The following is a 12,609-nucleotide window of genomic DNA, read 5'->3' as shown; positions in this document are numbered from 1 at the left end:
ATCTCACAAAACCCACTGTCAGAGACGTAGCAGAGTCGGATCTTGACACGGAAATGAAATTAACTATGCAGGAGACGGGACTAACGCCGTATGAGAAAATTAAGAAATACAACGCACTGCTACAGCGTTATCTCGCTCTGGAGAAAGCCAGATTACAAGAGGATTCACAGATTCCCATCCCCCACGAACAGAACACTGAATCAGCTGATGCCGCTGCTGGTTCCGTGCCAGCTGATCAAGCTGAAGCTGTCATTCGAGACGCGCTGCAGAATTTGCCAGCACGCAGCAGGAGAAATGCAGGGTACCTGCTGAAGATGACACCATTTCATTGGGGACCAACGGGTGAATTTATATATAAAGGCAGGGCTGCCAACTCTCACGCACTGAGCGTGAGACACACCCATTTGACCCTCTTCACACGCACTCACGCCACACCTCCAATCTCTCACGCTAAACCAGCGCCTGTGCTCCCCAAACGCGCATCACGCACAGTGCATAGGGCTTACAAAAAATAAATATAATAAAATACAGATGGTATTAACTATAGCATTAGCAACTGAACAGCATGCACACAAACAACACTTAAGTAATATTTTAACTGGCGTTATTTTACACACAGAATCCCATCTGTATAATCCAAGCAGGTGTGCTTTTTTACACTCTGGTTGTGAGATGGGCGGAGCGGTGAGCTCCACCTGCTGTTGATGGGACGGGCATGCCCGGTTCTTTCTCCTAGAACCGTGAGCTGCAGCTGCACGCGCCGCCAAAATGACATGCTTTATTTAGAAATGCAGCCACGTCGCGGTCGCCGGCCGATGTTGACGGAGCTTGAGTCCCAAATGTTTTCACTCATCAGCTACAGATCCTTGCTCACAGCAAGCTGGGCTTCCTACCGTGGTGACTCACTCACATGCTCCCTCCCCTACATTAGTTGGTGACGTGGTGAATTAAAACATTAGGAATCCTAGAATTTTAATTCACCGCTTCACCCGTGTGTTTTTCTTGTTTGTGAGACGAACTCCTCCTCCAAAGTCAAAGTCATTTATTGTCATCTTCTACCACATGTGCAGGACATGCAGAGAAATGAAATTGAGTTTCAGCACACACAATTCAAAGATCAGACATACGTGGGTAAGACACATAACAAGAATTGGTGACTGCGGTCATTCGCAACATGAGTCGCGCTACCTTAATAGATAGATGAAAAGGGTGTTACATGAGGATAAGTGGGGGTAGGTAAAAAAAAGGCATAGCAGAGTTAGCCCCAGCGGGGAGTAACTCTATTATACAAAAAAAACTCCTTTCAACATGGAAGCACAAAACAGCACAGATACAAACATCAGAGTCCGATGGGGAGGTGGGGATGGGCGGGATCCTGAAGCCTCCAATGGGAGCTGCCACTGCGGCGCATCGACCAGCTGCAGACCAACAGGTGGGAGGGAGAGATAAGGAACAGAGAGCACATTGAAGTTCCCGCAGACATGTCAGCCTGAAGGAAGAGGGTGAAGGTCGGGACACAGCATCTGTCGGCATTCCTCCTTTTGTGGGGGTGTGTTGAGGCAGCCTTGAGAGGCTGCTATGGCGTCAGATAAGGATAAACATGACTTTGTTTAGGGCAGGCAGAGATAATCTTCCTCTCTGCCTTGAAGTCTTTAAGTGGTCATTCATGTCCACCAGTGAAGCCAATTTTACATTCCACATCCCTGCATCGTCCAGCGACCCCGAGATCAAATCCATCTTGCGCACTAACACAGGCAACGCCGCGAGGACATTGTCCAGCTTACGGTTCACCTCGAGTAACGTCCCAGTCTGTGAGGTCACCGCCCGAGCGGCGCATTCCGTGGGTACGGGTCGCACTCCAATCGCTCCCGTCTTCCCAAATTTCCAGAAAACCAGATATCCTCCCACTCCAATCAGAAGAAATCCAGTGATCATTAGGCCGAATATCCACAAATCTTCCACGTCCTCGATGGACAGCTGAGAGGCACACGATTCGCCAGACCTCCCAAGAATCGAGTGCATATCCCGATGCGAATGTCCCCTCGGGACAGGTGGGTGCCCCCTTCTCCGTTCTCAGGTTACTGGTGCAGAAGCCTGGAAAGGGCAAAATTCCTCAAACGTTTTTTTTCCTATTGGCTGATATGAATGAATATAATAGAATAGAGTAAATTTTATTAGTCCCACAGTGGGAATATCCACTCATTACAGCAGCACACACACTTACCCAAAATTCCACTACCTCCGCTCCACTCCACCCCCGCCTTCCGCAGCCGCTCGCTTCCGAACTCAATTTTTACTGGTACCCGCTCTGCAACGGCTCCGCTCCGGTGCGGAGACCTGAGGTGCGCAAACAAGCATGCGCGGGATTTTCGAGATCTTGCAATACAGTCCGAGCAATAAACGCGGAAGTTAGATCCAAACACCCGTTGTGTGGGAGAAGCATCGAAATGAGCTGTTTAATCTGCCCATCATTTGTGTAGAGAGATCAGCAGTGTTTGGGTCAACAAAGTGTGACTACTTTGATAGTGGAAACTGTATTTATGGCTTACTTTTGTGCATTTAAATTTCAGCCGCCATTAATAGTTGTTAAAAGTTGTTAAACCTGTGCATATGAAACAAAAAACGCTTTTTGTTTATCGATTTATTGTGAAATAACGGAAGTTGTGCTTGCTCCTTTTCCTGTTGGGCGGTTGTGATTTCTGTCCACTAACCGCGGAGGTGCTCCGGCGTCCAGCAAAAATAGAATCGATCCTATTTTTGCTGGATGGCGGAAGGCGCACTGCGCCGCACGGCCGCAGTGGTGGAACAGCTCTGATTGACTACAACGGGACCGATTTTGCTGCGGAGTTCGTGCCGGAGCGGAGCGCAGCAGAGATAGTGGAATTTTGGGGTTAGAGACACAGATTACAGGTAAAACTGATTCCAGCCATGTTTGCTTTGATAACTTCAATAACTTCATGCTGATGAACATGAACATAATCCTGTTTAGTGGATGCAACTACATCATGAAGTTAGCTTAATACGATAGATTGTTTTTCTTGGCAGGAAATAATAACTGGTAATATTATGAATGACATGATATTGCCAACCCCTAGATGGAATTTAAACATTTACATGAATTATTATTAAAAGTTCCTGTGTGACACGTAGCTGTAACTCTTTACTGCTGACAGACAGACAGACAGACAGACAGACAGACAGACAGACAGACAGACAGATAGACAGACAGATAGTGTAAAGAAGTTCAGGAGAGTTGAATGTTAAATTTTCCTCACAAAATGAAAATTTGTATTAAACAATGGTCAGTTCCCTCTGTAAAGTCAGAGGTACAGAAGAGGATCAGGGCAACTGGAAAAAAAAAGAAAAGAAAGAATTCTGACTTTTTTCCCAGAATTCCCTGTCAGAATTCTGAGAAAAAAGTAAGAATTCTCTTTCTTTTTGTTGGTCTCGTTAGTGGCTCTAATCCTCTTCCATACAGAGTAGAAATGAATAAATAAAATGTAGAGCACAAAAAGTCTCAATATTAATCCCCCCCCCCCCCCCCAGACGGTCGGCGAATTGTCCGCTCCAAACCCCATCTCACTCTTTTGAATGTTCAAAACTTGGCAGCCCTGTGAAGGCGATGTACAGAAAGGATCTCATATTCTTGATTCGGTTAAAAACATTAACAGCCCGTTAAAAAAAACAACGGGGTGGATTCATTTCCTAAACACTCTGGTGGAGGAAAATGTCCAGTTATCAGCGGTGACAAACCCACTAGCACGTCAGCAGATTACGCAACTCAGGAGCGAAGGGGGGTTACTTCCGGCTGCGGGTGAAAAAAAAGAAGCCTGGTCAGGAAATGGCCCGTATTTTAAAGAAAAGAAAAATAATTTTATCTCTGAGTTGGAGCGATCTGCCCACTTTGAAGAAATGGATCCGCTTAAATGAATCGCATGTTCAACTTTTTTGTTTGTTCAATAAAACGTTCATTCAAAACAAATGTCACAGTCCGTGACATTTTGTAAACATTTTGAGTACAATTTGTCTGTGTGAAGTACAAATCAAGACATTTTATACAATTTCTATATTTTTTAACAAAATTATATGCCATAGCATCATTCATCGATACATTTTTATGATGTTTAGACAGAATTTGTTTGAGAGAAATTCTGCTTGCTTTGTGACACAGGAATAATATGCAAAGATGGCTGCAGCGGTCAGATGTCAAACTCTACAGTTGTTCATCCTGATATTGTATTTCTGAGCAGCGTTCTTTTAGAAAATTCAGGATGGTTTTGGAGTAATATTCAAACTCTGGTGAAAATCCGCAAGAATCGAAAAATGTCCCGAGGCCATCTTGCTCCACAGCTAACGCCAACCAATGTTCACCAGTTAAATGAGAGGTGTGGGTGTTCACCACAAAATAGGCAGGGAGCTGTGTGTTTTTAGGGAATGTAGACAGCTGATCAGAGGCAAACGCGCCACAAAAAAGATCTCCCAGCAGGCTCGATAATATTCTGTGCAGTTCGTGATTATCCATCAATAATAATCAACCAGCACCTCTCTCTTTGGGTTTATCTCGAGAATGGATTCGTGGCATGCATACACAATGAGTGTAGCCGTGTCCCTCAGCGGGGTGCTGAAGCGCATTTCCATTCTCAAGTTGCCATTAGCAACAGGAGCCAATGCCTCCACGTCATCCACAGAGTTCAGATTGAAGGCAAACAACGTATAGCCTTGTTGATAATCTATCCTGTTAATCGCAAGAGGCAAACCTTTCAAATGTCTGGAGGTGGCTGTAAACAATTATAAAATTCTCTAACGGATGTCCTCTGATCAAAAGTCAGCTGAAATGCTTTTGACGATAGCTGTTTGCCGTCTCTGGACAACACAAGATATTCCACATTCATGTGGCAAAAATTAAACGGAGAAAGGTCTCTTCAGCCCGTATAGGCCTCATGATCCACCAATCCCAGTACTATATATTTAGGGATAGCTCCGAGAAAGAAGAAAGGTTCTTCAGATTGCATATCCTTGAATTTTGTGGAATCGAGTAAGTTTTGACGGTAACGCGTGAAAGGGGATACAAAGTGTTTGCTTTTAGTAAAGCAGATTTGTGACCCAAACGTATGGTGGGTGAAATATTAACTTTTTTCACATAAAGCGATGCACCCAGCAGGTTCAGCTTGTAGGTGGAGTCAAGCGCCCCCATCAGGCAGAAAGCATCGCTGGCTCTTGTCAGCTTACAGTTTTTTTTCTATTGCTAAAACACATTTTTCAAAACTGCACACACAATACCCCAAACATAACACACAAATTCCTAAACCGTGGCTTCCCTTTGCAACAAAACCCTGCCATCACATATCGTAACATGTTCCCAAAATGGAACACGTGTTTTCATTTGGTAAACACAGCCACATTTTCACATGACACACACATTACCATTCATTGCTGAAACACAAGTAGCCTTTGGGTGAACACTACCAAGCATGGAAAGAACACTGAAGAGCAAAACTGAAAACACAATTGTCGAAAGGGAACACAATGAATTATACACTGAATGTATGACAGTGCCCACTTCTCTCATAGACAAACATTAGATATCACACAAATTTTGAGACGAAAAATATTATTTTTTACAGTTAACACCAGCCCCCCCCCCCCCCCCCCCCCCCACACACACACACACACACACAACAAAACATTTTATTTTTACAGTTAACCCCCCACCCCCTCTCCCATTCAAGCATAATCATGGGGCATCATGCCTCCGGTCTCTGTCTGGCCAGAGGGCCTCATCAAGATCACAGGCGATGTCCTCCTTGTCCAAACTGCGCTGGAAGTACCGCCTCGAGTGCCTCATGAAGCCCTGACAGGCCTCAAAGGGCACATCTCTACAAGCCTCCTCCATGGCTTGAAGCGGTGGGACCTGGATCTGTGGATTCCTTTCGTACACCTTCCATCTCCAGGCTGAGAAAAACTCCTCAGTGGGATTGAGGAAGGGGGAATAAGGTGGAAGGTATAAAACGGAAAACGTGGGTGGTCCTGAAACCACTCATACACCTGGGTAGCCTTGTGGAAACTTACTTTTATGCTGCAGTCCCTGATTGCAAATTGCTCGACAGACCCGAAAGTTTTGAGATTTGAATATTTGTGTGTTGTTGATTGAAGCTTTAAGAATTTATGTGAGAAGTGTGTGTAAACCTGAAAATTGTGTGCTGTGTTTTGACAGCAAGGTAATGTGAAACTGACATCCGAGTGTAAAGGAGGAAAATCAGAGTTCTAATATGATAAGGAAATTTTAAGTAGTGATAAGTTGAGTCAAGTGATTGGAAACAGAAGTAGAGATTGTGAAAATTGTGCCTCATTTTTGCTTTTTGAGTTTTAGCAATCGAAAAAAAAACTAATCCTGAGATCAACTGAGTTTAAAAGTCTTTCACAGAAAAATATATCAGAATGGAGAGGCTCTATCAGGTCCACCTCTCTGGAGTTTTCTGTAAAAAACACTTGCTGATTAAGGCCTGAATTGGGTAGGGATGGGTACCTTTGACATTTGAATCGATTCGGTACTAATTCCCGGTATCTAGGAATCGATACCGGTACTTAACGGTACCAATTTTCGATACTTTTGAGTGTTTATTATTTTAATTCTCTTTTATAATTAAATATATATTTTTCTCAATATATAACAATATTTGATAAATATCATGATAAATAACATACAACTGTTTGTATTTTAACATCGTCCTTGTAGTTTTATAAGCTGATAATTAAACTGAAGCAAACATCTTTGCTGTGAACTAAATTTACTGTGTATCTTCATTCCTTTTGCCGTCTTTTTCATTTGATTTTTCCTACCGGGAAGTTAGAATTTCTGAGGAGAAAGCAAACGCACCATTAGCTGATAACAATGGTGGCAATGGAAGCTAACATATCAAGCTAACGTTATCTTAAACAGTTTATTTAACTGCTGGAGCAGATTAAAACAATGATGCCTCACACTTAGATCGTTGTCACTGGTTTCGTCTTCACCCAATCACCCGTCGCATTTAGTAAAGTGAAGCCAAACTTTAGAGCGCGTTCATGTTCTTCTAGCCAGATATTCGGAGTTCCGAGGAGAAAGCGAATGCACCATTAGCGAAACAGAAGCTAACATATCAAGCTAACATTATCTTAAACATTTTATTTACCTACCGGAGCAGATTAAGATGAGGATGTCTCACTTAGATCGTTGTCGCTGGTTTCATCATCATCCAGTTACCCATCACATTTAGTGAAGTGGACCCAAGCTTTAGCGTGCGTTCTTTCTACCATGCTGCTCTGTTTACAACTGGCTCGCAGCGAGTGACGACATAACGCTCTTGTGCATGCGCAGCTGTCTTGGCAAGTTCTCGTTATGAAGGATGGGTACCGAAAGGAGGCACCGTTTGAAATGACGTGAATCGGTGCTCGGTCGGTACTATGGAATTCGGTCGGTACCTTAAAAAGTACCGAATTCGGTACTCATCCCTAGAATTGGGTCTGTTATTTATAACAATGGAATCATGCGCGCCTGCCGTGTCTTTGAAAAATAAGCCGGCGCTGAACTGAGATGCCAAACTTGCTTCAGAAAAGTTCAGCAGAGTTTCAATAATTGCGCTGTAGGGATGCATTGCACTGGATTGAGAAATCAGGCGGTCGCCGAGGATCACGTCACATTGTGAGAAAATTGTGTTTATTGGATAATTAATCAGAGCAGTGGCCGCTCCGTCAGTCAGGGACATTCCATCATCATTGGTGATTTTCACATGTAAAAACAGCAGCGTATCATTTAAATCTAAATATTTTTCGCCATCCCCTGGGACAAAAAATTCTACAGGTCCGTTATCCTTCAGCACTGCTATGGGTAAAATTTCGCTGTAGATCTTATCTTTGATAGACAGTTACATCATGGGCACAGGGAAGAGGTCCAATTTGCTCAGTGTGCATTCTGATGATTTACTGTGAAGCAGTGACATGATTAGAAAATGTCAGAGCCTGGCGGTTGATACTTCTTCCTCTTTTGCTTGCGTTTTGTAACTGGGGCTTTTAAGCGCCGGTCGTTTCATGAAGTAGATCCCTTTTCACGCCTGCCGGGGGGTCTTTTCCAGACTTGCCTTGACAGAACCATGAGCCCTGACCCCTCCTGGTCGTGAGGCTCAGTGACTTTACTGACGGCTCACGTCAACACATCTGACGCGATCCCGGTCGCAGCCTTTTTGAGATGCGGCTTCGCCAAAGCAAATCCTTTATTAACAAAAGGTGATATAAATCTGAAGAGTCTTGAAAATATCGGGCCAAAAGCCATGTCTGTATAAATAAGGAACGCCGCTAAAACCCGGTAGCCCATGACCGGCCTGAGTTACGTAATAATTAATAAATCATTGGGGTCATTTCTCTGCAAGTGATATATAATTTTTCATTTGCAAGATGTATGCTGTAGGGTTGTCACGGTAACCGGTATAACGGTAAACCCCGGTAAAAAAGTTGACAATAAAAATAACCGTCCAGTTTTTAAAAAACTATATTATCTCGGTGGGTTTACCGTGGCCGCGGTTTCGGCGCGATGACCCTTACCAGCCACCGTCGCTTCAGCTGAAGTTCCCGCTGCGCGCACACGCACTTTTTAATTTGCAACGACACCAAAACTTTGAAGCTGAAATAATGGCCGAAGGAGGCGACGGCAGCGCCCAGGACATCCATCAGCCCTCAAAGAAGACTAAATCGGAAGTATGGGCATATTTGGGATTTCTGAAAAATGCTGAGGGACAGTTAATAGAAGACGGCTATCCCGTTTGCAGAACGTGCAGGAAACAAGTGTCTGCAGAAGGCAGCAACACTTCAAATCTCATGGCACATCTGCGTGACGATCACCCACGTCTCCACAGCCGGTGCAAGGTAAGTTAACATTAGCATTTTAGCTGAAATGCATGACGCGAGGACTTTTGGTTGAGGGAGAATGCAACGAGTCACTATATACTGCAGCCGCAGCGTCCTCTGCCAGCATTTAAACCGTGTCACGGACACCCTGTTGCTGGATGAAGCATCTTATTTGTTGATGATGAAGAGAAATATACAATTAGTTCCTTGTCATGGATTTGTTTACTTATTCAATGCCATTTATACTTGAACATTTGGATTTGATTACATAGTGTAGTAGTTATTTTAGTAATTTGTTTAAAGTGGATATTTATTTTAAATACATATTTTTTAAGGTTGACTTGTACAGTGCTCAAGTCAAGTGTGGACTGGAGTTTTAGATTTTCATTTTGATAATGAAGAAAACAAGTATATGAGAAAACAAGTGGTGTTTCTTTGATTTGTTTACATATTGTTTATGTTTTGAATGTTTGGATTTGTATAATTTAAACCTGCACTGACTACTGTAACATGTTCCAGAAAAATAAGCTGTTTGTTCCTTTACTTGTGAAAAGTTGCACTTTTGCTAAGGCTTTGTGTTATTTTAGGTTTAATAAACACTGTTAAACCTTTTCAGAACTATTTCAGTTTGTGTAGAACAGGACTATCAATGCTTTCTGAACATATGCAACACCGTTTAAAAAATACCGCGATAATACCGAAAACCGTGATAATTTTGGTCACAATAACCGTGAGGTTAAATTTTCATACCGTGACAACCCTAGTATGCTGCACTGAGTAAAAGAGCGTAACTGACTCTCTCACCCCGTTTCACGCACGTTATAATATTGTATTTCTCTGATAGGAGTGAGCGGGCCTGAAATGAAGCCTCACCGTTGGTTTTCCATATAAGAAGTGAATCGGCTCATTCTGATCAGATTTTATTTCGATATGAATGTTTTCTATATGATTCGCAGAGACAGGGATGTCATCCACAGGGTTAAACACATGAGTAATCGTGTTCCCAAAGGTACCTTCAACTTTCACCGCACGTAATAACGGGGCATACACATCACCCACCAACTTCTCGGTCACTATGTCTGAATAACAATAAAACTGATATAGACCGCCGGTTAAATCCGGGGGTAGGGGGGTAGGGGTGGGGGTGAGGCACTGATTTGACCGGTTTATTGCTGGCTGATGCTTCAGGTGTCAGCCACTCCTCCACATTAAAACCTAGCATATACACCAAAGGCGCTGCAAATCTAAATTCTATTTCACCACCAATCTGATATTTGAGAGTGGGATCGGGGTTCTGAAAATGAGATAGAAATCAGGATTAATCTTTCTCATAGCAGTCTCGCACGCGTTCCTAAGTTGTTGTAAATTTTTATAATATCCGGGACTAATCGGAGCTCTGTTGATTTTCTGAGGTTCGTTCTTCGCCATTCGAAAAAACATGCTCGTTCGGTAAATTAAAGGGACTTTACGGACTTTTGAATTTATATGCTCGTGATTGCCCCCTCAGGCCAAAAGCGTAACGGCAGCTTCAATTGTAGGCTCGTGCACGAGGCGCGCATGCTGTACGTGCACACTCCTTAACGAAAATAACAGCTGAGACAGGTGTGTGTGTGTGTGTGTGTGTGTGTGTGTGTGTGCGTGCGTGCGTGCGTGCGTGCGTGTGTGTGTGTGTCCCGGAGGACAGAGGACAGGAGAACACGCAGCTAATTAATTAAATAATTGGTTCTGTACCTTTCTCTTCAGCACAGCCGACAAAGGTTTATGATGGTTCAGTCCTCCTGCATGCTCAGATCATTCCCTTCCCTTGCTTGAAAAATTGTTCCAAAATGAAAGTTGAACCCACATCTTTTTTATCTGTGAGTTCAATGCCGTTCGGCGAGTCTCAAATAAAAATTTGGGCATCTTACTGTAAAAAAATATATCATTAATGTAAAAAAGAAACTCTAAATGAACTATGTTCACACCCAGAATCAAACCCAGGTCTTCTGCATGAGAGTCAGGCACCTTACAAGGTGAGCTACACTCTAGTAACATTCACAGTATCTGTAACTTTTATATCCTTGATGACAGCTGAAACAACGTCAATCCAAAGAACGTTCGGAGCGAAAATGGCTATTTTGTTGCTAATTTGCAGGAAATATCTAGAAGAAAGTTCTACAGAAGGTAGCTAAGGGTCCTCAGAAATGTAGCTAGCTTTGTCACCAGGCGTTAGGAACAGCAACAAAGTCTTTGAGTTGGCACTGCCTCTCTCTCTGCTGCTAAAGCTACGGATAGCAAATGCTACGGGCTATGTCTGAGCGTGAACTCATCCCTAGCTGTACCCACCCTGCCCTGCCTCCTCCTCCTTGCTGCCTGCCGGCTGTGATCACAAGCAACAACAGAGTAGTTCCCGCTGCTTCTTCAGGAAACGATGCAAAAAAATATATATTTTTTAAATCAATAAAACTTGGGATCTTGCAGGCGTGGCGCTGGGATTTCAGCCGTGGCGGGCCGCCACGGCTACGCCTATGTAAGCAAAACGCTGATGTTGCTACAGTAGCAGCCTGACATTTTAGCAGACAAAATAAGGAGAAACATGTTTCTGAGCTGTAATGGAAAAATATCATTAAGGTAGTTTTACAGGGAAAAAAAAGACAAATTTGCATTTGTTTGGACCAGTTTTCTGCTGCAGACCAATAAATATTCAAAAACTATTTTCCAAGTCAGTAGAAATAAGGAACTCTGCAGGTTTTAACATAAGTTCTTAAGCTTCGAGGCCCAAATTCACCAACGGATGGCTCAGTTTTTATTGCTGCAAATTAGGATTTTGTCCATTTGCCTCATAAACAAAACCAAAGCCATGCTTCCAAACGGAGGCGGGCCGTGAGTTCTGGACAAACCCAGAACGGCCGGTGTGCTTTAGGGCTGGTGGGTGTGTTTCTGGCCAGAGACTAACCCTACAATATAGCAGATAGCAGGAGCAGGTGCTGCGCATGCTTAGTGAGTCTGGATTTTTCCAGAGGGGACTGTAAAACGTGATCATCCATGCAGACGTGTTGCTCACCTGTTTGAGCACATCCAGGATGAGCTCCTGGTAGACCTCGTTGATGCCCATGGAGAGCGTCTGGTGGTCCATGCCCTTACTGAAGTGACCTGAGCCCACCAGGCTGATGAGCTCCCACACCAACAGACACTGCCGCTTTGAGTTCAGCTTCAGCTTGTAGTCCTCAAAACGCTCCTCCACCCAGCTCCCCCCCATCGCGTCTGTCAGCTTACGCAACAAGTACTCGATCTGTGCAGACGGACGCATACAGGATAAAGTTTCATTTCAGATTAACAGGAAAAACAGCAAAACAAACACATAATGAGATTTCACATCGGATTATTGAGCTGTTTATTTAGAACCAAAGTGGCCAGTTTTGTGTTTTTCCCACTATTCTTCTCTCTGTCAGCTGACTGAAGCATACAGATCTAATGTTTGTAACACCCAACAATAAATCTTCCAGCATTTGTAAAAGAACAGGAAGCCGGAAACTTCCCTTTCTGCTCTTGACCAACTGACGCTTCACCTGGCTAGCTGTTGCAACACGACTGGATGAAAACCAGCTGTGCTGCACGGGGATTCAAACCAGCACAGGTGTGTTTCACACAGAACTGAAGACAAAAGCAAGAAATTCACATCTTTGCAAAAACTACCAAATATTTCTTCTGTAGAGTAAATATCCATATTACTGAAGCTAGAAATAAACT

The 12,609-nt window shown here is 43.5% G+C and overlaps 1 protein-coding gene across 2 annotated transcripts in view; it reads right to left on the bottom strand.

Annotated features, from left to right (window-relative positions):
• swap70b (switching B cell complex subunit SWAP70b) overlaps positions 1–12,609 on the bottom strand; it is a 76,317-nt gene that overhangs the window by 44,864 nt on the left and 18,844 nt on the right. For both annotated transcript variants that reach the window (XM_070550208.1, XM_070550207.1), the window contains one exon: positions 11,924–12,151. In XM_070550208.1, the coding sequence (XP_070406309.1) occupies positions 11,924–12,151 (228 nt within the window). The remainder of the gene's footprint in view (positions 1–11,923; positions 12,152–12,609) is intronic.

This window comes from Nothobranchius furzeri, chromosome 4 (genome assembly GCF_043380555.1).
Source record: "Nothobranchius furzeri strain GRZ-AD chromosome 4, NfurGRZ-RIMD1, whole genome shotgun sequence".
NCBI lineage: Eukaryota > Metazoa > Chordata > Actinopteri > Cyprinodontiformes > Nothobranchiidae > Nothobranchius > Nothobranchius furzeri.
The sequence above is the reverse complement of the archived record's forward strand: the minus strand, read 5'-3'. Positions and strand labels throughout refer to the sequence as shown.